The following is a 27,244-nucleotide window of genomic DNA, read 5'->3' on the forward strand; positions in this document are numbered from 1 at the left end:
TGTGTCTGTATGTGTGGATGGATATGTGTGTGTGTGCGAGTGTATACCCGTCCTTTTTTCCCCCTAAGGTAAGTCTTTCCGCTCCCAGGATTGGAATGACTCCTTACCCTCTCCCTTAAAACCCACATCCTTTCGTCTTTCCCTCTCCTTCCCTCTTTCCTGATGAGGCAACAGTTTGTTACGAAAGCTTGAATTTTGTGTGTATGTTTGTGTTTGTTTGTGTGTCTATCGACATGCCAGCACTTTCCTTTGGTAAGTCACATCATCTTTGTTTTTAGATATAAATTATTATTAACCTATACTGAAGACAATTTTGTCATGCCCTGACTTTTATGCGTAGTCCTGAATTTTTGTGCATTATTTGGAAATGTCCTGAATTTGGCTAAACATAATACGGAAATCCACCCCATGGGTCAAAGAAATATACGTTCAATGTCCCCTGTTACCGTATTTACTCGAATCTAAGACACACTTTTTTCCCAGTTTTTGTAACCCAAAAAACCGCCTGCGGCTTAGAATCGAGTGCAAAGTAGCGGAAGTTTTGAAAAATGTTGGTAGTTGTTGCCACAACTAATTTCTGCTGTCAAATATATGTCGCGCTACACAGGTATGCTTTGCAGGCACAAAGATAAATACTGGCGCCAAAACCTCTGTGTCAGAAAATAAATTAAAAGGTAGAAAAATGTAACATTATGCCATGTATTCTTTCGTGTTTGCTGCTATTTCATTTAAATCCTGCCTGCCTAACAAACAACGAAACTAGAACAGCAAACGCGGAAGAATATACATATGTCATGTTTATATTCGTACTATTCTTATGATGAATAGTGATACAGTCAGAAACTAAGCACAGCAACTGACTAGATTTTTAAATCTAGGATGATCCTAAGTTCTGTGCTGAATTTAATGTACTAAAGAGTCATCCGCAACGATTTTCAAATCGAGAAAAATTTTCGCTAAACTGTGGTTCAGAACATCTTCTATCATACACAGTCTATTATTTGGTTCTTGTTGATCATGATCAAAGAAAGCAGCAGTTTAAGTAACAACAAATAGCAGTCTCTTGGCATTGTTTCGGTTAGAGACAATTCCTCTCTCTCTCTCTCTTTTTTTTTTTTTTTTTTTTTTTTTCTTCACCGTACAATATCTCATACCCACATGTGGCGGGACTTTGAATTTCGCTGCGCTACACTCGTTCCCTCAGATATAAATTATACCGTTGCAGCTGTATGAGCGCTCGACAGCAGAGAAAATATATAAGAAAATGAAGGTACTAAAAATGTAACTCTTTTTGTTTTGCTATCCGTCTTGTGCCTCTTGAGAGCGGAAGCTTAATGCAGACGTAAAAACTTATTAGCTATACTTGGTCTGATTAAGACGAAAAACAACTTATTGATGTGCAGATGTAGTGTGGAATTTTGTATGAAATTCAGAGGATGGAAGCAGCAACATAAAATACATTGCGTTTAATCTCAAGATGATTTTGATTTGTATAAATTAGTGATTCCTGGACGATTGCAAGATCTCAGAGCAGCTACTACTTTTCACGCAGAAATGATGTAGGAGATTTTTGAAGAACTGGAGCCGCACGAAGGAAGACATGTTAACATGGTAAAGGATGAACTCTTATCTATGCCATTTCCCCCTGTTAATCACATTTTGTTATTCTGTGTTCTTTTTCAAATAATTTTTGTTGTGGAGATTGGTTTGACTTTTGCTCAGAAACGCCACAAAGACCACCCCAACAATAGCTTTTCCGAATCACAAAGTCTGATAACTTTTCTGTAATACGAAGTCCGATTTGCATTTCATCCTTTCCCTTTTTCACGGTCATTAACGATTTTTAAAGCCCCCTTTTTATTCACCACTTCTTCCCACATTTTCAACCTTTTCTTTTCTTCTCTTTTTCTTTTTTATTAACCACTACACAGAAATTGTCGCATCCACGTATTTGTACGAGCTGACCGATTCCGACTGTGTAGGTGTAGGATAGCATTTTTTGCATTTTGTCAAACGTAGAATTTTGCACTCCCGAACATTTAAAGTAACGCTGCCGGCACACTCACAGTGGAGCCCTGCCGGCCGCGGGCTGCGCCGGCTCGGCGGTGTCCAGGAGGATCTCGAGTGAGTCGTGCAGCCGGCTGGAGCGCAGGCTGTCATCCGGCCCGCCGCTGCCGCTGCCGCCCGCCGCGTCCTCGCCGTCCTCCCCGTCGGCGCCGTTGCCGGTGCCACCGGCCGTCAGCGAGGAAGCCATCTCGGGCGCGGCGAGGGGCGGCACGCCGACCGGGCCGGGAGAGGCGGGGACCGCACCCACGCGCCCACCCACGCTCGTCACCGCCACCGACACCGCCTTGCCGTACAGGTCCACCACCGCGTAGACTTTCTGTACCGGAGGGAGACGCGCGAATATCGTAGAGATGAGACGATTCTCGTGGGTGTGGCACGTGTCAGAAAGTGTAACGTAAAACATTTGTCAGGAGATTTTCGAAATAGGTGAATACGATGTGGTCAACTGGAACAGCTAATATTTACAGAATTAACACGCTGTCAGAATGAATCGTCGTTATGCACTATTAATAAATTTATCACTCACGAAATACCTAATCTTGACTGTTGTGACTGAGTGCTGTCAAAACTGAAATCAAGCACACATTTTTACTTAAGCTGGCCCAACAGTCTCTGTTAAGATATTCATCTATAGAGTAGAACGAGTTGCTTATCAAAAAGTCCTTCAAACTCTGTTTAAACTGTTCTTGATCTGAAACCAAGTTTTTAATGGTTGGTGGCAATTTATTAAAAACGTGTGTTCCCGAATATTGGACCCTTTTTGTACCAAGGTAAGTGATTTGAGGTTCTACCGTATCTTCCTTCGCTGTCGGCGTTGTTGTTGTTACCGTGAGACACCGTTATACCAAGAGGAAAGGCGCGTCGATCTTAGAGCATGAGATATGATGACCTTAAGCCATTGACAACACGCAACGGTCATGGTAGCACCTGATTCCAGAATTGCTGCAGTAGTTAAGATCTACGAACTATCCCCTGTTGACCAGGTCCCCAAAACTTAACTCGTAACGAGATCCCTTCAAAGCAAATTGTCATAACGATTGTCTATAAAGGCTTCGTACAATGAGAAGAAATGTTACGGTTTATGGAATAATAACAGATACGACCAAACTGTCTTGTCTGTTCTGCTTTATTTAACATAACTTCGTTCACAGTTTCATTTCGCATTCACCACAGTTTCATTTCGCATTCACCACTCATTCACCGAAACCCTTTGATGAACAGTTTTGCTTGCTTAACTCCAACAGTCAATGATAATGATACAGCTTTCCTCCTTTTTATAAATTGAAGCCCGCTCTCCGTGATATAATTAAAAAAATACCGGTCTCAATACCACGTCCCTCGTGAGATGCGAATAGACCTATCCCGGAATTGACCGCCCTGTAGGTGTACTCAATTTAATGACCACACTTCGCTGTCTGCTATTTCGCGTAACTGAATGTCCATTTGTTAGTCTGATTATACACTGTAGCTATTTAAAATTCGCCCCTATATTTTTCACAACGCACAAGTAGCACTTCGTTACTGGTTTTCTTTTTTTTTCTTCTAAGAGTAAACGGAAAAAAAAAGACGCCGTATCATCGGCTTAGTCGATATAAAGCAAAACACCTTAATATGCCCAATTTTACCTCTTCTTATAGGATCGGCTACCTTACTCATTAATTTATTACATATTATTTCCAATAACACTAAACAGGTATCACCGTTATATTTTAATTGTATTCAAAAGCATGTTAGTACTATTATGACCAACCAAATTGTCACAAATCGTGCGGCGTGCGTTTTTAATGATAACTTTACGCTATACAATTTCCGTTACAGCTATGTTGACTCGTAATGTTACAAGGTCTTTATGTAGATTGTTCCTATTCCTAGTATTCATACTACACATTGAGATATTGGTTGGAAATAGAGATGTATTACTTGCAACAAATTTGATTAAGGAATAAATATACTGAAAAGGTGAGGTTACGATACAAAGTTCCTTGAACAGATTCCCACATCACGTTCTCGAATTCACACCACAAATTATTCTTATCACACACTTTTGCACCATAGAAAGTTTTGCTCGGTTTGACGAGTTGCCCAAGGATATGATCCCGTATGATATAAGAGAATGAAAGTAAGCAAAGTATGCAAGTGTTTTTATATTTATCTCTCCTACATCTGACATCATTCTCACTGCAAATACAGACTCGTTTAGGCGCTTAAGCAATTCTGTGATACGCCCTTCCCAAACGAATTTATTATCGAGTTTTAATCCCAGAAATTTAACACTGTCAACCTCTTCGATCTGCACATCTTCGTATGTTATGCACATGCTGGAAGGAAAACTTTACAGGTTCTGAACTGCATACAGTGATTGTACTGAAAGTTTAAAGACAGTGAATTAGCTTTAAACCACTTGTTAGTGTCAGTGAAAATTTGATTTGTAGCTATTCTAAATCTGTATTTGATCCTATTAAGAAATTTTTTACATGTAATACACAACGAAGCGCTATCCATCTGAAAAGGTCCGAGACTAACTTTATTCCCGGCTTACGAGTTATGTTAATGCAGTAATGAAGTGCATTCGATAAATAATGTTCCGAAGCAGAGAAATGTGTGTACAGAGTACGTCCCACAAACCTCAACTACCGAACGAGAACGATGGCACTCGCTGCAACTGAACTGAAATGCAAAATGTAGACCATTTCTTACGCCTTTCGTACCCATTCGCTTCAACTACGTACATTAAATTTCACTGTCTCTTATTAGCAACAGAAATATTTTTCCACAGTGGAAACCTCATGTACACACAAGTCAGTCCTGCCAGCTTTTGGGCACCATTATAAAAATACTTCAACAAGTCAGTGTAGCAGTGCGCAGCACTTTGTGGCTGCCAGAACACCTGGAAGTGGTTGGGTAGTTACTTGTATTCCACTGTACAAATGATTGTTATTTTGCATGCTTTGAAAATGGGCACACATTTTTGCATAAACCTTGCATCTAAAAAAAAAAAAGCATTAAACCACGAAGAAAAAGTGTCCTTCCTCCACAAAAAATTGATGTCTGAAAGGGTTACAGAAAAACTGACCACAGGTGTCGAGATGTAGTGTTACCAACACGAACCTACCACAAAACGACAAGGCGCAGGAATTCACGGGAAGGGTCCACACTTTGACAATTGTGGAAAAGTCATCAAAAAACAAAGGTCATCCACAAAGTAAGTTTCATTTGGTTATATAAAACAAATGTGTACAGATACAGAAAAAATATTTATTGTACAAAAATCTACAACTGCTACATTACTTTTCCATACAGCTTCCGAAATTTTGTGGGCCCTTGTCACAGCGTGGAACAAGTTTTTGTACGCCTTCTTCGTAGAAGGTTGCCACCTGTGTATTCGACCGTGTGATAACGTGTCCTTTTAGCTCGCCACCGTCGTTGAAGTGTCGACCACCGAGAACAGATCGTGAGGTTTGCGGAACTTCTATAGGGAGGGCACTAAGTGTAAACTTACAGTTGTGCTTAATCTTCTCTTCAATTCTGTGAACCAGTTCATCAGTAACCACAGACGGGCACCACTTCGTTCTTCATCGTAAACTTTATCACGTCCTCCATTGAACAGTCTGACCCATCTTCTAACCATTGAATCACTCTTAGCAATTTGCCCGTAAACCTCACAGATTTACTGACGAATTTCATTCGGTTTAACTTTCTTTGAATTTAGAAAACGAACCACAGATCTGATTTCACACACGGCGGCATTTTAAATTACGCGTGACATTATAAAGAAGCACTACAAAGCACACGTCGGCAGCAGCGATCTGAAAATGGTGTACACGTCTCCTCCTCGAGTCGGAGTAACTTCCGCGCGTGCTCGGAACTGCGATCGTAGCGCTGTCGCGGACAGAATAGAAACGGAACTTACTTTGTGGACGACGCTCGAATGTGAAAGGAATTATCACAGATGACTATGTGACCGTCAATTCAGAAACATATCTCCACGAAATGAAGGTACAACAGCAACACCACGGATAAAACGTGCCCGAAGAGTCTGTATTACATCGTGTTTGTTGCCACTCTCATCACGGCACAGAAAGTTCCGTCAATTGACGGAAGTGACCGATTGTCGTTCTAGGTGCTGTGCTGCTCGACTCGGTTACGTCTCTTAAATATTTAGGGTCAATGTTGCAAAGGGACACAAAACGGAATGGGCATGTAGGTCATTTGTAGTGAGGGCAAATGGTCACCTTCGGTTTATTGGAAGGATTCTAGGAAAGTGTAGCCGACACATACAGGAGACCTTGCACACGGCGCTGGGGCGACCGAGTCTCGAGTACTGCTTTAAGTGTTTGCATTCCCAACAGATCAGATTAAATGAATGCACTGAAGAACCTCAAAGGTGCCCTTGCTAAACCGTTTACCAATAGGTTTTTGTACGTCCATCCTCTCGATTGGACGTCTCAGGTCCCACGGCGGTTCACTATTTTAAGAAAATGAAACGCCTACAGCCGTACTTACGAATTTATTTTTTGTGTAACTACCAGTTTTGGCACTTCAGTGCGCTACCTCCAGGCCACAGTTGACACTGAAGGCGTTACCTCTACCCAGATATATACACTGCATCAGTGGCCGACATAACCGATTACGCAGACAACCTGTAACTGCGATGTTAGCACTCCGATCAGTTGGCCGTCAACGGTCGGAGTGCTGACACCACAGCCAGTTACGTCGGCCACTGCTGCATCGTATATATGTACTGTAATAATAATAAGCTTTCGAAATGTGGTGCTACAGAAGAATGCTGAAGATTAGATGGGTAGATCACATAACTAATGAGGAAGTATTGAATAGGATTGGGGAGAAGAGAAGTTTGTGGCACAACTTGACCAGAAGAAGGGATCGGTTGGTAGGACATGTTCTGAGGCATCAAGGGATCACCAATTTAGTATTGGAGGGCAGCGTGGAGGGTAAAAATCGTAGAGGGAGACCAAGAGATGAATACACTAAGCAGATTCAGAAGGATGTGGGTTGCAGTAGGTACTGGGAGATGAAAAGGCTTGCACAGGATAGAGTAGCATGGAGGGCTGCAGCAAACCAGTCTCAGGACTGAAGACCACAACAACAACAACAACAACCCCTTCGGCACGAACTGAAACCTGAAGATGGCGCAATGAAGTGCCAAAACTGGTATCTACACAAAAAATAAATTCTTAAGGGTGGCAGTATGCGTTTCATTTTCTTATAATAGTTTACTGACAGGTAAAGAACTTTCCACTACCTCAAATACTGTTAATTTTAGTGAGCAGGCATTTGCAACAGACTGCGGAATAATCCTACTGCCACTAATGTACGCATGAAAGGATTGCGAAGACGAGACGAGGGGAATCAAGGCTGTACGGAGGCTTATAAACAGTTGTTTTCCCTCACTTCATTGAGGGTGGAACAAGGAAGATGACAAATGAGCAGCGCAAAGCAACGAAATTACGCTCCGTGCTTTCGCCCACTACGGCAATCTGTATCTGAGAAATCTGTGAGGCAACTTTTGGATAATGTTCGTATAAAAAATGTGGACCGACAGATAAGAGATAAAAATAATTCGACAAGAGACCGACACACGTCAGGAGCACCTGTATACGCTACAATCTCAAAGTTGATAACAGTACGCTTTAGGCCGTTACGATTTTCAGCACCAAAGAGCTTTCTTCAGTTTGTCCGTCTTCCACTCAATGCCGCCTCTACGTGGTGAGTAGCAATCTATCCTTTTCCCATTATTATTCCATCCCATATTTTCCACTGTTCAACTAAGCACGACTTTAGGCAGATAACGGAAGTTGAGAAAGTTGCGAGTTAATTAGAAATGACTATAAAAGTTAAAAAAAAATCAAAGATAGACAAAGTACTCGGCAAACAGACACTGAGATAGACAGATAATTCTACATCTAAATGTATACTCTGCAGATGACTGACACGTGTAGCAGGCAACGTGCAGTAATGAGATCCCAAACAGCCACCAATGAGGATGAATCATATGTAAAAGAAAGCAAAAGCATATGGCTTGAAGACAATCAGCCTCTTAGTTAGTTGCATAGATGGAGAGAAGAGAAGACTGGATCAATGTGGAGACGTAGAGATGGTGGGAGACAAAAGAACTCGCCCCCCTTCTAACAGCCGTGTACCGCAAGTCTCTAGAGGAACGGAAGGTTCCAAATGATTGGAAAAGAGCACAGGTAGTGCCAGTCTTCGAGAAGGGTCGTCGAGCAGTTGCGCAAAACTATAGACCTATATCTCTGATGTCGATCTGTTGCAGAATTTTAGAACATGTTTTTTGCTCGCGTATCATGTCATTTCTGGAAACCCAGAATCTGCTCTGTTGGAATCAACACGGATTCTGGAAACAGCGATCGTCTGAGACCCAACTCGCTTTATTTGTTCACCAGACCCAGAAAATATTAGATACAGGCTCCCAGGTAGATGCCATTTTCCTTGACTTCCGGAAAGCGTTCGATACAGTTCCGCACTGTCGCCTCATAAACAAAGAAGAGCCTACGGAATATCAGACCAGCTGTGTGGCTGGATTGAAGAGTTTTCAGCAAACAGAACATAGCATGTTGTTCTCAACGGAGAGACGTCTACAGACAAAGTAACCTCTGGCTTGCCACAGGGGAGTGTTATGGGGCCATTGCTTTTCACAATATATATAAATGACCTAGTGGATAGTGTCGGGAGTTCCATGCGGCTTTTCGCGGATGATGCTGTAGTATACAGAGAAGCTGCAGCATTAGAAAATTGTAGCGAAATGCAGGAAGATCTGCAGCGGATAGGCACTTGGTGCAGGGAGTGGCAACTGACCCTTAACATAGACAAATGTAATGTATTGCGAATACATAGAAAGAAGGATCCTTTATTGCACGATTATTATATGACAGCGGAACAGACACTGGTAGCAGTTACTTCTGTAAAATATCTGGGAGTATGCGTGTGGAACGATTTGAAGTGGAATGATCACATAAAATTAATTGATGTTAAGGCGTGTACCAGGTTGAGATTCATTGGGAGAGTCCTTAGAAAATGTAGTCCATCGACAAAGGAGGTCGTTTACAAAACACTCGTTCGACCTATACTTGAGTAGTGCTCAACAGTGTGGGATCCGTACCAGATCGGGTTGACGGAGGAGACAGAGAAGATCCAAAGAAGAGCGGCACGTTTCGTCACAGGGTTATTTGGTATGCGTGATAGCGTTACGGAGATGTTTAGCAAACTCGAGTGGCAGACTCTGCAAGAGAGGCGCTCTGCATCGCGGTGTAGCTTGCTCGCCAGGTTTCGAGAGGGTGCGTTTTGGATGAGGTATCGAATATATTGCTTCCCCCTACTTATACCTCCTGAGGAGATCACGAATGTAAAATTAGAGAGTTTCGAGTGTGCACGGAGGCTTTCCGCCAGTCGTTCTTCCCACGAACCGTACGCGACTGGAACAGAAAAGAGAGGTAATGACAGTGGCACGTGAAGTGCCCTCCGCCACACACCGTTGGGTGGCTTGCGGAGTATAAATGTAGATGTAGATGTATAAATGTAGATGTAGATGTAGAAGATGGGAGAGCCCTACACTTCCAGACAGTGGCTGGGAACTGCACAACTTCTTCTTGTTGTGGTTGATCGTAACAGCAACACAAACATTATTAAACACTGCTCATGCCAGACAGCAAGCTTTATGGTAGCTGTGGTTTCATTCTCTTCCTTGGAGTCAGCTTTAAATGCGATAGTAGGGCATTTAAACCATTACACAAATTGCTTCTCCTCACATGTAAGTTTAAACATCAATTTTGAAACAACAATATGGTGTTTTGTTTTCTTTATTGCAGTCGAATTTAAGGAGAAGCAGGAATGTCTTGTTTATAGCTTACCAGCTTACGATCAGAATACAACTACGGAATCTGAATGGTCCAAAACTTTGTAATCCTACCCTTTCGCAGATTAAAATTATGTGAAATACTGTCACGGAAGCTACCATTCTCACTGATCCAGTGACAGGAATGGTCTCTCATACCCCTTGTTCCAATGATCCCAACTCATTCATCCATTCAATTTAAGCAACTTCAGTTCCCAGTAAAGGTTTTGTTGGCAACAACAATAAACAAGGATCCAGGCAATGTGAGAGATTGGGGGCAGGGGGGAGAGGGGTGGGGGAGTAGGAGGAGGAGGAGCAGGAGATTAAAACATATATCCAGTTCCCATATATATTTAGCAATTGCAAAGCACTGACAGGTTTGCTACTACTACTACTACCACTAATAATAATAATAATATAATAAGAATATATAAGAATAGGCCTCCGGTATGTTCTGCCAGTCGTAAAAGGCGACGAAAAGAACAAACCACTAATAGGGCTAACCCCCTTTTTAGTGTGATTACTTGGTTCAGGACAGAACTAAAGAAGCCTCGGACAAGCGCCGTCATGGTCGGTGACGACGCTTGAACCCTATGCCCGCCCACAATGGTAATGACACTGCTAGCCAACTGGAAAATGATTCAAATCCAAATACAGGTGTTTTGCAGGATATGCTTCCTGCAACCACCCTAGAAGGAAAACAAAGACAGAGGATGAGATGGTCAGATGAAGTTAATCGACACCTCATGTTCTGTTATTACCAAGCAACAAACCTAGGAACCAACACAACTGGATACAGATCACAAGTATACACAGCATTTATTACCAGATACCCAGAATTAAAATTTTTAACAGAACAATGACTAGCTGATCACATCCGTGTAATAATCAAAAATAACAGGATACCCCAGTCAGAATTAGAAAACATCAAACAACAAGTACAACAAATACTGGAACAAAATAATGTGCAATCAGAAGAAGAAGAAAATACAGTAATGGACTCAAACATCCCAGAGCAAACAAACAAAGAACAACACGCATCAATTAAACAATCAGAGGAAAACGAAATCCTAAGACAGCCACCAGAACAAGCACAAATAGAACACGAAGAGACACACATGTTAGATATAGAAGAGAAATTTCAGCTGACATATATAGAATACAAAGACACAAATACAGACATTAGACCATTCTTGCATAGACCGCCAAATAACACACAAGTCGAAACAACAATAAAAACTATCAACACAATCATACACAACAAAATAAATGAAAACACAACCATGGAAGAGTTACAACTACTGGTTTATATAGGAGCACTCACTACACTAAATATACACACTAGGCAGAGATCAGAACCAACCAACACACACAAGAAACCCACAAAACCAGCATGGCAACACAGGCTATAGACCAGAATAGAAAAACTGAGAAAAGACATCGGACAGCTAACACAATTTATAAGAAAAACGAAAAAGGTTAGGTAAAAACTCACAACAAGAAGCGATAGAGCAACTAGATGAAAAGAAGCAGAAATTAAGAGCATTGGCCAAACGACTTAGAAGATACAAAAAAAGTGAAAATAGAAGGAAACAAAACCAAACATTCAACACAAACCAAAAGAAATTTTACCAGACAATAGATAACACGCACATTAAAATAGACAATCCACCAAACGTAACAGACATGGAACACTTCTGGAGCAACATATGGTCAAACCCGGTACAACATAACAGGCATGCATGGTGGATACAAGCAGAAACAGATACATAAAAGGTGATACCACAAATGCCTGAAGTGATAATTTTGCAACATGAAGTAACCCAAGCAATCAATTCTACTCACAATTGAAAAGCCCCTGGAAAAGATAAAATAGCAAATTTCTGGCTAAAGAAGTTCACCTCAACACATTCACATCTAACTAAATTATTTAACAGTTACATTGCAGACCCATACACATTCCCTGATACACTTACACAAGGAATAACTTATCTGAAACCTAAAGATCAAGCAGACACAGCGAACCCAGCTAAATATCGCCCCATAACATGCCTACCAACAATATACAAAATATTAACTTCAGTCATTACACAGAAATTGACACATACAACACAGAACAAAATTATAAATGAAGAACAAAAGGGCTGTTGCAAAGGAGCAGGAGGATGTAAAGAGCAACTAATAATACACTCCTGGAAATTGAAATAAGAACACCGTGAATTCATTGTCCCAGGAAGGGGAAACTTTATTGACACATTCCTGGGGTCAGATACATCACATGATCACACTGACAGAACCACAGGCACATAGACACAGGCAACAGAGCATGCACAATGTCGGCACTAGTACAGTGTATATCCACCTTTCGCAGCAAAGCAGGCTGCTATTCTCCCATGGAGACGATCGTAGAGATGCTGGATGTAGTCCTGTGGAACGGCTTGCCATGCCATTTCCACCTGGCGCCTCAGTTGGACCAGCGTTCGTGCTGGACGTGCAGACCGCGTGAGACGATGCTTCATCCAGTCCCAAACATGCTCAATGGGGGACAGATCCGGAGATCTTGCTGGCCAGGGTAGTTGACTTACACCTTCTAGAGCACGTTGGGTGGCACGGGATACATGCGGACGTGCATTGTCCTGTTGGAACAGCAAGTTCCCTTGCCGGTCTAGGAATGGTAGAACGATGGGTTCGATGACGGTTTGGATGTACCGTGCACTATTCAGTGTCCCCTCGACGATCACCAGTGGTGTACGACCAGTGTAGGAGATCGCTCCCCACACCATGATGCCGGGTGTTGGCCCTGCGTGCCTCGGTCGTATGCAGTCCTGATTGTGGCGCTCACCTGCACGGCGCCAAACACGCATACGACCATCATTGGCACCAAGGCAGAAGCGACTCTCATCGCTGAAGACGACACGTCTCCATTCGTCCCTCCATTCACGCCTGTCGCGACACCACTGGAGGCGGGCTGCACGATGTTGGGGCGTGAGCGGAAGACGGCCTAACGGTGTGCGGGACCGTAGCCCAGCTTCATGGAGACGGTTGCGAATGGTCCTCGCCGATACCCCAGGAGCAACAGTGTCCCTAATTTGCTGGGAAGTGGTGGTGCGGTCCCCTACGGCACTGCGTAGGATCCTACGGTCTTGGCGTGCATCCGTGCGTCTCTGCGGTCCGGTCCCAGGTCGACGGGCACGTGCACCTTCCGCCGACCACTGGCGACAACATCGATGTACTGTGGAGACCTCACGGCCCACGTGTTGAGCAATTCGGCGGTACGTCCACCCGGCCTCCCGCATGCCCACTATACGCCCTTGCTCAAAGTCCGTCAACTGCACATACGGTTCACGTCCACGCTGTCGCGGCATGCTACCAGTGTTAAAGACTGCGATGGAGCTCCGTATGCCACGGCAAACTGGCTGACACTGACGGCGGCGGTGCACAAATGCTGCGCAGCTAGCGCCTTTCGACGGCCAACACCGCGGTTCCTGGTGTGTCCGCTGTGCCGTGCGTGTGATCATTGCTTGTACAGCCCTCTCGCAGTGTCCGGAGCAAGTATGGTGGGTCTGACACACCGGTGTCAATGTGTTCTTTTTTCCATTTCCAGGAGTGTAGATGCAGAGGTGACATATCAAGCTAAAACTAAACAAAGGTTGCTACACTACGCATACATTGATTACCAAAAAGCTTTTGATAGAGTACCCCACTCATGGTTACTACAGATATTGGAAACATACAAAGTAGATCCTAAATTGATACAGTTCCTAAACATAGTAATGAAAAATTGGAAAACCACACTTAATATCCAAACAAATTCAAATACTATCACATCACAGCCAATACAGATTAAGCATGGAATATACCCAGGAGACTCATGACGTCCTTTCTGGTTCTGCCTTGCTCTGAACCCACTATCCAACATGCTAAATAATACAAATTATGGATACATTTAAAAACAAAGATGATGTGACTTACCATACGAAAGTGCTGGCAGGTCGATAGAAACACAGACAGACACAGACATACATACACACAAAATTCAAGCTTTCGGAACAAACTGTTGCCTCATCAACTGTTTTTCCCGCATGGAATGTTTCCCTCTATTATAGTGAAATTATGGATACAATATTACTGGAACATACCCACACAAAATCACACATTTGCTATACATGGATGACCTAAAACTACTGGCAGCAACAAATCAACAACTCAACCAATTACTAAAGATAACAGAAGTATTCAGCAATCATATAAATATGGCTTTTGGAACAGACAAATGTAAGAAAAATAGCATAGTCATGGGAAAACACACTAAACAAGAAGATTACATATTGGATAACCACAGCGACTGCATAGAAGCAATGGAAAAAACTGATGCCTATAAATATCTAGGATACAGACAAAAAATAGGAATAGATAATACAAATATTAAAGAAGAACTAAAAGAAAAATATAGACAAAGACTAACAAAAATACTGAAAACAGAATTAACAGCAAGAAACAAGACATAAGCTATAAATACTTATGCTATACCAATATTGACCTACTCATTTGGAGTAGTGAAATGGAGTAACACAGACCTAGAAGCACTCAATACACTTACACGATCATAATGCCACAAATATAGTATACATCACATACATTGAGCAGCTGAAAGATTCACAGTAAGCAGAAAGGAAGGAGGAAGGGGATTTATTGACATAAAAAACCTACATTATGGACAGGTAGACAATTTAAGAAAATTCTTTATAGAACGAGCAGAAACTAGCTAAATACACAAAGCAATCACTCATATAAATACATCGGCTACACCACTGCAATTCCATAACCACTTCTACAACCCTTTAGATCACATAACATCAACACATACGAAGAAAGTAAATTGGAAAAAGAAAACCCTACACGGCAAGCACCTGTATCATCTAACACAGCCACACATCGATCAAGACGCATCCGACACATGGCTAAGTGAGACGCAAGGATTCATGATTGCAATACAGGATCAAACAATAAACACGAGATATTACAGCAAGCATATTATTAAAGATCCCAATACCACAACAGATAAATGCAGACTTTGCAAACAACAAATAGAAACAGTAGATCACATCACAAGCAGATGTACAATACTAGCAAATACAGAATACCCCAGAAGACATGACAATGTAGCAAAAATGATACATCAACAACTTGCCTTACAACATAAACTTATAAAACATGTTCCCACATACAAGTATGCACCACAAAATGTACTGGAGAATGATGAATACAAATTATACTGGAACAGAACCATTATAACAGATAAAACAGCACCACATAACAAACCTGACATCATACTCACCAATAAAAAGAAGAAATTAACACAATTAATGGAAATATCCATACCCAATACAACAAATATACAAAAGAAAACAGGAGAAAGAATTGAAAAATACATCCAACTGGCTGAGGAAGTCAAGGACATGTGGCATCATGATAAAGTTGACATTATACCGATTATACTATCAACTACAGTAGTCATATCACACAATATCCACCAGTACATCAACGCAATACAGCTACATCCAAACGTATATATACAACTACAGAAATCCGTAATTATTGATACATGTTCAATCACCCGAAAGTTCCTAAATGCAATGTAACATATACCGTACAGTTAAAAGGAAGTCACGCTTGATCAAGGTCCGCGTCACTTTCCATTTTTGACCAGACGTAACGTCTGAGAAAAGAAAGAAATAATAATAATAATAATAATAATAGTAATAATAATAGTAATAGTCAAAAAGAAATTCTACAGACAGTAACCAAAATCACCTACTGCATGCCTTACGAAGAAATATCCCATATTACCTCAAAATTACTATTTTAACACCTATCCACACAAAAAACGATAAAGCATCTCCTGATAACTATTGCCACATCTCATTCGTACCAAACAATTCAAAATTTATTGATTGCTGTATGCACAAACAGACGAATGAGCAATAGCTCGCCACAATACAGTTTCAGACCTCATATTTCCACTTTAAAATCAGTTCAAACCATCATCTCAGAAATGTATGTTTCTTCTGAGAGTAAGCAAATAACCTGTGCGAGTCTTCTGGATTTGAGAAAAACTTCTGATACTGTCTCCCAGTGCATACGTATCAAAAAGCTCCAGTTCTACTTGTGTAGGTACCTACAGGATTTATCTGCACAGACAAATGAGATATATTAATTCGTATAGGTGCCAGTCGAGTGCAGCAAAGACATATTAATTAGTATTATGCCACATTAATGTAATGCGAGAGGATGGCAGAATAATTAAAAACTACGTACCTTCAGACTTTTTACATTACCCCTCTCGTTTTAATGCTCGCAACATCGCTCTTCCGCTCTCATCCACCGTAGTGTGAGGACGCATATTTGTTCTTTGTGTGTCTGACGACTAAAAAGTGCCCAGTTATACCGCTACATTCTTTGCCGAGTAAACAGTAAGTGGTTGACTGGTAATACCTATCTTTAACTACTGGAACAGTTTTAAGAATCACAGTCAATTTATGATGACATTGTGGACACTGTCAACTACCGGCAAGACAGAGCAACTCCCCATTTTTCCACAATTGTCGGGCACTATCTTACAGACACTTTTCACGAGTCTGAGGAATATCGACCGAAAATCGATAACCTTCGACAGTTGAAAAACTGTATTTTTTGCAGCTGTGGAGGAAATGAGGTCAGGTATGCTTGTGAGTATTTCAGGCTAGACAGGAACATCGGGGCCCACGCTCCATTTGTACTAAACAGCACTAAATTTCTGTTACGGAATTTAACAATGTACGCTCACACCATTTTAATCCGCAGTAAAGTGTGTAACAACAACGACTCTGTACTATTGTACATATAAGTAATTTTTTCCATCCGATTTTTCGATAAACTTGTGTGATGTTCTGATTTCAATTTTTTTCTTTCATGCCATTGTGTTAAGAAAACTGTAAATAAGTTTCAATGTGAATATTAATGTTTATGTCAAATGTCAAGCAATATTGTAATAGAATTGAAATGTAACAAATGTTGAAAATTTTAACTGTGCGTCTGGTCCATACATAGGCAATGTGTTAGGATACGTAGAATGCAAAACCTCGGGTAAATACCCTGTCTGTAAGGGAGCGGCAAAAGGGGGATGGCATGCGAGTGCGGGAAAATGCGTGCGGGCACTGCACGGCACAATGGGCTCAGCAGTAGTAGTTGGAGTTTGGCACTGGTTTGAGCAACACCTTCTGGAGCGAGGAAGCTCTTCTGGAAGACATAGCTTCACTGAGCCTCGGGTATGCTGTTCCAACGCCCAAACAGCATGGCATAGGCACTAAATGGAAAAGTATTGCGACGCTAAGAAGAATTAAAGTGCCGGTACGTCAAGAGCCATAGCTGTGGTTGTATGTGTGCTCAGTGCCTCGCCATCTCGTCGCCCGCCAACCGCCACATCGATACTAGCAGGTTGAAACTTTTAGTACTGTATTCGTGTGGATCAGAGAGTGAACTGTGCAATAATAACCTAAATTTTACCAGAACTTTCCCATCATTTAATTATCCTCACAACTAACCTAGACAGGGTCCTTTCCAAATGTTGTGCAATCCGAGTGTCCCGAAAAGAAATATTAAATTTTCTGTTAATAATGATTATTTGCAGACCTACCTATGCTAGAATGGTATTTAAAGAAGTGTTTTGTTAATGAACCAGTAAATGAATAACGAAGGTCTAACAAAGATAACTTTAGTATTGATATAGTAATGAAGTTTATTATTTAGAGACAGATTTAAAGGCATTTAAATGAGCAGTAAATAAGATGAAAAGAGTAGTAACTTATATACTGGAAATCTCGAACGCATAATAAATTCAGTAATCATTTTTTTTAATAGAGCTATCATAACAGTTTAAGCCCCCCCCCCCCCCCCCCCCCCCCCCCCCACCCCCCCTTTTTATTCATTTGAATTCTGAAGTGTTCTAAATTGGTTTGACCAGCAAAAGTTAAAGTCAATATAAAAGTTAAAATTTATCTGTGTTTTACCTTTATCAAAATTGACATTTTGTGTGTGGCTCGAAAGTGCTATTTCTAAGGTAACCTATGCCCGATTTTAATCAGATTAATAAACAGTATAAAGTTTTGTAGTATACATTGTAGTGTAATGTATTTATGGTTTTCCATATCAGTACAGAACGTGAAACTATCAGTTCAATAGATTTTCTGGTTCTAAAATTCTACTATATTACGCAGTGTTACTACTTGTTGTTTTGCATGAATATATACCAACTTATACAGGGAAGAAACTCGGTTAATGCCTAATTAGGCTGGCGACCGTATTTTTATGTAATTGGTAGCATCTTCTGGGTTGCTTTTGGTCCATCCTGACGTGGAATTGCATTTCGAACTTACTTGACGGATCATTGTTATTACAGAGTGGATGTAAGTCTGATTTGCCACCATTCAGGTACACGCGGTCGATATCTATGTGAAAATCCTTTCTCATTAGGTGAATCCCGCTCACTTACCACAGCACAGGCTTTAACAAGTGCTGTGTCAGGGATTACAAGTGTAAGCAGTAAAGTGTTCGACTGGAAAATGGCAAGGAGCTTTACAGACACCCCGTAGTTGCCCGTCAGTGTGACACACTAGGAGTCCGAATTTCTCGTAAGGAAATTTGCACAAAGTCACAATCGCACTACACTGTCAGTAAGGTAGAACAGAACTCGACTGGAGAAACTACACGACCAGATCCCCACCGAGGGTACAACTGTCGCCGTCCAATGGCAGTTACCTTCGGCACGTACGGCACGGCGACGCCCACGTCCTCGCCGTTGAGGGAGAAGCTGAGGGCCCCGTCGGCAGCGCGCCGGACTCCCACGCGGTCGCCGACCGTCAGCCACTCGAGGCTGGGGCAGTAGCAGTGCTGCAGCGTGCGCCCGTTCTTCTGCACCTCGTTGCCTGGAGCACACACAATGCAAACTCAGTCAGTACACAGTGGGCCGTAGTGAACTACCCGGAGCCATAAAGCCATACTCCGCACGCCGCATCACGGCGTACGGCAGACGGTACTCGCGGCGGCACTGCCATCTCCTCTCCTCGCCCGTCCTGTTAACAGACGGTGCGCCGCGTGGTGCGGCAGCGCGGTAAGTGTCACGGCGGTGAGGGATTACTGGTGCCAAAACTGGGTCACTGTTAATGCCGTGTCACGAACTCTCAGACATTTGTCGAAACACTCGAGAAAATGGGTCGAAACGGAGTAGCGTTCGGTCGGGACGTGGTGTCACTTTTCACGAGGGTGCCAGTACGAGATGTTCCAGATGTTTCCGTCCGATAGTTTCCACCCGGAATCGTCGTCGTTCCGTCAAGTTTTAATGACTACGTACTTCTCACACTGGGACGAATATTACGAAATGACAGATCGCACAGTAACGGGCTCACCACTGTCTTCTGCAATCGTGAATTTATTCGTGCAGCTCCCTCAGGTATGTCAGTAACACCTTACTCGTACGGCCTTACAGTGAAAATACACTGCAGCAGTTTGCGGATCAAACGAACAGTGTCCGTATCGACATCAAATTTACTGTCGAGACAGAGAGGGTGGCAAGTTACCGTCCTCAAGTGTTTTAAACGATAGGAAGGCAGAAGGCCGCGGTCATTCGGTGTACGGGAAACCGACGCACGAAGATTGAGATTTGAACACCGGTAGTTTTCACCACCCTACACACGAGAAAGTGGTCCCGAACACGTTAATACACAGAGCCGAAGTTATTTCTGACGACGGCCGCCTACGGTCCAAATTGTAGCACTCGAGGCATGTGTTCGTGGAGAGCGGCTACAGAGAAAGAGAAATTGCACACGCTTTCAGGTGTCACCGAAGGAGGACGCCTCCGAATCGGCAGAAGGAGCCGAGCCGGCAGTTTTCCTGCCGTACTACGGGGCAACGAGCGGCGAGTTAGTACTCTTACTACAGGGACGTGGATCGCGACCAGTGTTTCGGCCCATCGCAGAGGTTAGAGATACGTCGCGCCCTGTTAAATACGATATAGCTCTCAATGTGCCGGGTGTGTACGCCGTCCCTCGCAAGCCCAGTAGCATCTACAAAGGCCTGACAATTCCCACAGTCGCAGAGTGTCGTACGAGAGACGTATTAAGCGAAGGGGTCTCAGTGAGTTGGCCACGGCCGAGCGCTGCCTTGAAAATGGATACAAAATATACACTACTGGCCATTAAAATTGCTACACCAAGAAGAAATGCAGATGATAAACGGGTATTCATTGCACAAATATATTATACTAGAACTGACATGTGATTACATTTTCACGCAATTTGTTTGCACAGATCCTCAGAAATCAGTACCCAGAACAGCCACCTCTGGCCATAATAACAAGATACCACAGTTCATCGAGAGTAGTGACTGGCGTATTGTGACAAGCCACTTGCTCGGCCACCATTGACCAGATGTTTTCAATTGGTGAGAGATCTGGAGAATGTGCTGGCCAGGGCAGCAGTCGAACATTTTCTCTATCCAGAGAGGCCCATACAGGACCTGTAACATGCAGTCGTGCATTATCCTGCTGAAATGTAGGGTTTCGTAGGGGTCTAATGAAGGTTAGAGTCACAGGTCGTAACATTTCTGAAATGTAACGTCCACTGTTCAAAGTGCAGTCAGTGCGAACAAGAGGTGACCAAGACGTGTAACAAATGGCACCCCATAACACCATGCCGGGTGATAAACCACTATGGCAATGACGAATACACGCTTCCAATGTGCGTTCAACGCGATGTCGCCAAACACGGATGCGACCATCACGATGCTGTAAATAGAACCTGGATTCATCCGAAAAAATGACGTATCGCCATTCATGCACCCAGGTTCGTCGTCAAGTACACCATCGCAGGCGCTCCTGTCCGTGATGCAGTGTCAAGGGTAACCGCAGCCACGGTCTCAGAGCTGATGGTCCATGCTCCTGCAAACGTCATCGAACTGTTCGTGCAGATGGTTGTCAGCTTGAAAACGTCCCCATCTGTTGACTCAGGGATCGAGACGTGGCTGCACGATCCGAGGCCGTTGGGATCCAGCACGGCGTTCCGTGTTACCCTCCTGAAACCACCGATTCCATATTCTGCCAACAGTCATTGGATCTCGACCGACGCGAGCAGCAATGTCGCGATACGATAAACTGCAGTCGCGATAGGCTACAATTCGACCTTTATCAAAGTCGGAAACGTGATGGCACGCATTTCTCCTCCTTACACGAGGCATCGCAACAACGTTTCACCAGGCAACGTCGGTCAACTGCTGTTTGTGTATGAGAAATCGGTTGGAAACTCTCCTCGTGTCAGCACGTTGTAGGTGTCGCCACCGGCGCCAACGTTGTGTGAATGCTCTGAAAAGCTAATCATTTGCATATCACAGCATCTTCTTCCTGTCGGTTAAATTTCGCGTCTGTAGCACGCCATCTTCGTGGTGTAGCAATTTTAATGGCCAGTAGTGTAGTTTGAGAACACGAGGGTCTCAGCTCGTGCATCGACATACTGGGACTCAGTTAAAAAAGTGGCAGCTGAGATTAGAATGAACACAACAATTTCAACAAAGACCAGGGCTACACAATGAGTAGGGGACACAGGGGCAGGCTCTGGATGTCGAAAGGAAGCAACAGCGGATGCTGAATGCTTAATTCTCGTAGGGAGGCAGGAGTGGCAGTTTGAAACATAGCACGGGGCACTCTTGCCACCCGACATCATCACGGAGCTGCCGAGAGCTGTCCAGTCACCTACCGCACACGTGTCATGCGAGCCCCCTGCGATCGGTGCCAGCAGCCGTAATCCTAAGTGTACAAGTGAAAAATGGTGCCAGTCCTGGCAGTCGGTAGTCTTACTCCCGGTGACAACGGCAGAAAGCTCGAGAATTTTATCGGAATTTTTGCAGTTTGACATTCCGGAAGATCTTATCCAGTTGTGACGTCGTGAAAGACTCTGGGGACACTGTAGTGATTACTGGGACTGATGCAACACAAAGTGTAGGGAATAGAAAAAAATGTTCCACATACCTGCCAACTTTCTAAAACCAAAAATCGGGAGATTAAGTTTTAAAAATTGGGAGGTACGGGGGGGGGGGGGGGGGGGGGGGGGGGGGAAGTGGCTTATTTTCCGTATAGTCTCGAGACAACAGACGTTGCTGTGCTTTAGCGAGTGTGAATGCATGAGCTTCAACAAACTGCAAATAACAGTCGACCAGTTGTAAAATACAGGTTTATAAAACCTCGATCGGGGTCTCGACAGTCTTCTTCGGAAGGTATCATCGGTAGAGTGGCGTTACCTATATCTGATGAGGTGAATGTGTCTAGTACGTGTGTACATCGCCCACTTAATTGACATTTAAAATACATGACTTAAAGGTAGTAGCTCTCGACTGTCCAGCTTTGTCTTAGAAGTTTTCAAGACACAGCACATTTGACAGTGAATCCAATAACAGGTAGTATGCCACTCGAAACGTTTGTGTATTTACGAGAAATATAAAGCACAGCGTCAGATTGTATGTACTGTAAGTATTCCACGTACAGAGCTAGTGACGTGTGCTGTCGGCTGAAAAGTAGGGGCAGATAACATTGTAACTTCTACATTTACTAAAGATCACATTTATAAAAGGTGTTCAAAAATGCAGCAGTCTAGCAGTGCAATGTCTAGCTGCCTCCTATTGGGGAGTGCACGATCGGCACACCCAACTGCTACACGTTCGGCAACGTACGTCATCTGATGACGTCACATGTTCAACATTTCACATCCACTTTCGGGGTATTTTCCTGCCATTTGCAGCCCCTGTGTGTCATATTAAATACCTTATCTCAGCATCTTCTACTTCACTTTGGGGCTTTTAAAAACATTAATAAGGAACATCTTGTACACCAAATACGTAATGCATAAAGGAGACATGTTATTACTAAGAATCTAAAAGTTCTTGACTGATTCACTTTAAATTTTTGCACAATACTCTAATGCGCCCCCCCCATGAGTCATGGACCTTGCCGTTGGTGGGGAGGCTTGCGTGCCTCAGCGATACAGATGGCCGTACCGTAGGTGCAACCACAACGGAGGGGTATCTGTTGAGAGGCCAGACAAACGTGTGGTTCCTGAAGAGGGGCAGCAGCCTTTTCAGTAGTTGCAGGGGCAACAATCTGGATGATTGACTGATCTGGCCTTGTAACATTAACCAAAACGGCCTTGCTGTGCTGGTACTGCGAACGGTTGAAAGCAAGGGGAAACTACAGCCGTAATTTTTCCCAAGGACATGCAGCTTTACTGTATGATTAAATGATGATGGCGTCCTCTTGGGTAAAATATTATGGAGGTAAAATAGTCCCCCATTCGGATCTCCGGGTGGGGACTACTCAGGAGGACGTCGTTATCAGGAGAAAGAAAACTGGAGTTCTACGGATCGGAGTGTGGAATGTCAGATCCCTTAATCGGGCAGGTAGGTTAGAAAATTTAAAAAGGGAAATGGATAGGTTAAAGTTAGATATAGTGGGAATTAGTGAAGTTCGGTGGCAGGAGGAACAAGACTTTTGGTCAGAAATAGGGGTAATGCAGGAGTAGGTTTAATAATGAATAAAAAAATAGGAGTGCGGGTTAGCTACTATAAACAGCATAGTGAACGCATTATTGTGACCAAGATAGACACAAAGCCCATGCCTACTACAGTAGTACAAGTTTATATGCCAACTAGCTCTGCAGATGATGAAGAAATAGATGAAATGTATGACGAGATAAAAGAAATTATTCAGGTAGTGAAGGGAGACGAAAATTTAATAGTAATGGGTGACTGGAATTCGTCAGTAGGAAAAGGGAGAGAAGGAAACATAGTAGGTAGGGGGAAGGAATGAGAGAGGAAGCCGCCTTGTAGAATTTTGCACAGAGCATAACTTAATCATAGCTAACACTTGGTCCAAGAATCATAAAAGAAGGTTGTATACCTGGAAGAATCCTGGAGATACTAAAAGGTATCAGATAGATTATATAATGGTAAGACAGAGATTTAGGAACCAGGTTTTAAATTGTAAGACATTTCCTGGGGCAGATGTGGATTCTGACCACAATCTATTGGTTATGAACTGCAGATTGAAACTGAAGAAACTGCAAAAAGGTGGGAACTTACGGAAATGCGACCTGGATAAACTGAAAGAACCAGAGGTTGTAGAGTGTTTCAGGGAGAGCATAAGGGAACAATTGACAGGAATGGGGGAAAGAAATACAGTAGAAGAAGAATGGGTAGCTCTGAGGGATGAAGTAGTGAAGGCAGCAGACGATCAAGTAGGTAAAAAGACGAGGGCTAATAGAAATCCTTGGGTAACAGAAGAAATATTGAATTTAATTGATGAAAGGAGAAAATATAAAAATGCAGTAAATGAAGCAGGCAAAAAGGAATACAAACGTCTCAAAAATGATATCGACAGGAAGTGCAAAATGGCTAAGCAGGGATGGCTAGAGGACAAATGTAAGGTTGTAGAGGCTTGCCTCACTAGGGGTGAGATAGATACTGCCTACAGGAAAATTAAAGAGACCTTTGGTGAAAGGAGAACCACTTGTACGAATATCAAGAGCTCAGATGGCAACCCAGTTCTAAGCAAAGAAGGGAAGGCAGAAAGGTGGAAGGAGTATATAGAGGGCTTATACAAGGGTGATATACTTGAGGACAATATTATGGAAATTGAAGAGGATGTAGATGAAGACGAAATGGGAGATAAGATACTGCGTGAAGAGTTTGACAGAGCACTGAAAGACCTGAGTCGAAACAAGGCCCAGGGAGTAGACAACATTCCATTAGAACTACTGATGGCCTCTGGAGAGCCAGTCATGACAAAACTCTACCATCTGGTGAGCACGATGTATGAGACAGGCGAAATGCCCTCTTGGCCAGAAATGCCTTTTTTGCCATAGCGAGTCTGCTTTTGATGTCCTCCTTGCTCCGTCCGTCATTGGTTATTTTAATGCCTAGGTAGCAGCATTCCTTAACTTCACTGACTTCGTGACCATCAATCCTGATGTTAAGTTTCTTGCTGTTCTCATTTCTACTACTTCTCATTACCTTCGTCTTTCTCCAATTTACTCTCAAACCATACTGTGTACTCATTAGACTGTTCATTCCGTTCAGCAGATCATTTAATTCTTCTTCACTTTCACTCAGGATAGCAATGTCATCAGCGAATCGTATCATTGATATCCTTTCACCTTGTATTTTAATTCCACTCCTGAACCTTTCTTTTATTTCCATCAATGCTTCCTCAATGTACAGATTGAAGAGTAGGGGCGAAAGGCTACAGCCTTGTCTTACACCCTTCTTAATACGAGCACTTCGTTCTTGATCGTCCACTCTTATTATTCCCTCTTGGTTGTTGTACATATTGTATATGACCCGTCTCTCCCTATAGCTTATCCCTACTTTTTCAGAATCTCGAAGAGCTTGCACCATTTTATATTGTCGAACGCTTCTTCCAGGTCGACAAATCCTAAGAAAGTGTCTTGATTTTTCTTTAGCCTTGCTTCGGTCCTCCAAAGCTCTTTTAAATTCCGATTCTAATACTGGATCCCCTATCTCTTCTAAATCGACTCCTGTTTCTTCTTCTATCACATCAGACAAATCTTCACCCTCAGAGGCTTTCAACGTATTCTTTCCACCCACCTGCTCTCTCCTCTGTATTTAACAGTGGAATTCCCGTTACACTCTTAATGTTACCACCGTTGCTTTTAATGTCACCAGAGGTTGTTTTGACTTTCCTGTATTCTGAGTCTGTCCTTCCGACAATCATATCTTTTTCGATGTCTTCACATTTTTCCTGCAGCCATTTCGTCTTAGCTTCCGAGCACTTCCTATTTATTTCATTCCTCAGCGACTTGTATTCCTGTATTCCTGATTTTCCCAGAACATGTTTGTACTTCCTCCTTTCATCAATCAACTGAAGTATTTCTTCTGTTACTCATGGTTTCTTCGCAGCTACCTTCTTTGTACTTATGTTTTCCTTCCCAACTTCTGTGATGGCCCTTTTTAGAGATGTCCATTCCTCTTCAACTGTACTGTGTACTGCACTATTCCTTATTGCTGTATCTATAGCGTTAGAGAACTTCAAACGTATCTCGTCATTCCTTAGTACTTCCGTATCCCACTTCTTTGCGTATTGATTCTTCCAGACTAATGTCTTTAACTTCAGCCTACTCTTCATCACTACTATATTATGATCTTAGTCTATATCTACTCCTGGGTACGCCTTACAGTCCAGTATGTGATTTTGGAATCTCTGTCTGACCACGATGTAATCTAATTGAAATGTTCCCGTATCTCCCGGCCTTTTCCAAGTATACCTCCTCCTCTTGTGATTCTTGAACAGGGTATTCGCTATTACTAGCTGAAACTTGTTACAGAACTCAATTAGTCTTTCTCCTCTTTCATTCCTCGTCCCAAGCCCATATTCTCCTGTAACCTTTTCTTCTACTCCTTCCCCTACAACTGCATTCCAGTCGCCCAGGACTATTAGATTTTCGTCCCCCTTTACATACTGCATTACCCTTTCAATATCCTCATACACTTTCTCTATCTGTTCATCTTCTGCTTGCGACGTCGGCACGTATACCTGAACTACCGTTGTCGGTGTTGGTCTGCTGTCGATTCTGATTAGGACAACCCGGTAACTGAACTGTTCACAGTAACACACCCTCTGCCCTACCTTCCTATTCATAACGAATCCTACACCTGTTATACCATTTTCTGCTGCTGTTGATATTACCCGATACTCATCTGACCAGAAATCCTTGTCTTCCTTCCACTTCACTTCACTGACCCCTACTATGTCTAGATTGAGCCTTTGCATTTCCCTTTTCAGATTTTCTAGTTTCCCAACCACGTAGGGATATAACTAATTTTATTAATATATTTGATGTATCTTGCACCATTATCTGTAGTTTGTGGTGTGTCAGTTTGGTCTCTTATGTTTTGCAGTACGGTTTTATTACTTTTTATTCCTGACAATTTCATTACACATTTTTATTATTTTTATTTCCGATCAACTGCACTATACATTGCTCGTTGTGCTTTTATTGTCTGCTCCGTAGCAGGCCTATCTCAGCTAACGCCATTCGTACGACAGTATTATTACCGGCGAGAGGCATTTGGGAGAAAATGTGGAGAGTGGCTGAGGTGTCAGCTACGATTTCTCCGGTCGCCCCTCCCGCCCTCAGGGTTACTCCTAGCGGCAGCCGCTCTACGACGTGTACGCGTACTGAGGTGCCTCGCCGCAGTCCACACTGCAGTCTC

The 27,244-nt window shown here is 42.8% G+C and overlaps 1 protein-coding gene across 1 annotated transcript in view; it reads right to left on the reverse strand.

The window, feature by feature from the left end:
- Positions 1-27,244, reverse strand: part of LOC124720189 (neuralized-like protein 4) — a 296,164-nt gene that overhangs the window by 84,073 nt on the left and 184,847 nt on the right. Inside the window, 3 exon segments of the mRNA XM_047245512.1 lie at positions 2,067-2,177; positions 2,262-2,383; positions 18,734-18,900. Of these exon segments, the coding sequence (XP_047101468.1) occupies positions 2,067-2,177; positions 2,262-2,383; positions 18,734-18,900 (400 nt within the window).

The sequence above is a fragment of the Schistocerca piceifrons genome, chromosome 11, assembly GCF_021461385.2.
Source record: "Schistocerca piceifrons isolate TAMUIC-IGC-003096 chromosome 11, iqSchPice1.1, whole genome shotgun sequence".
In the NCBI taxonomy this organism is placed as follows: Eukaryota; Metazoa; Arthropoda; class Insecta; order Orthoptera; family Acrididae; genus Schistocerca; species Schistocerca piceifrons.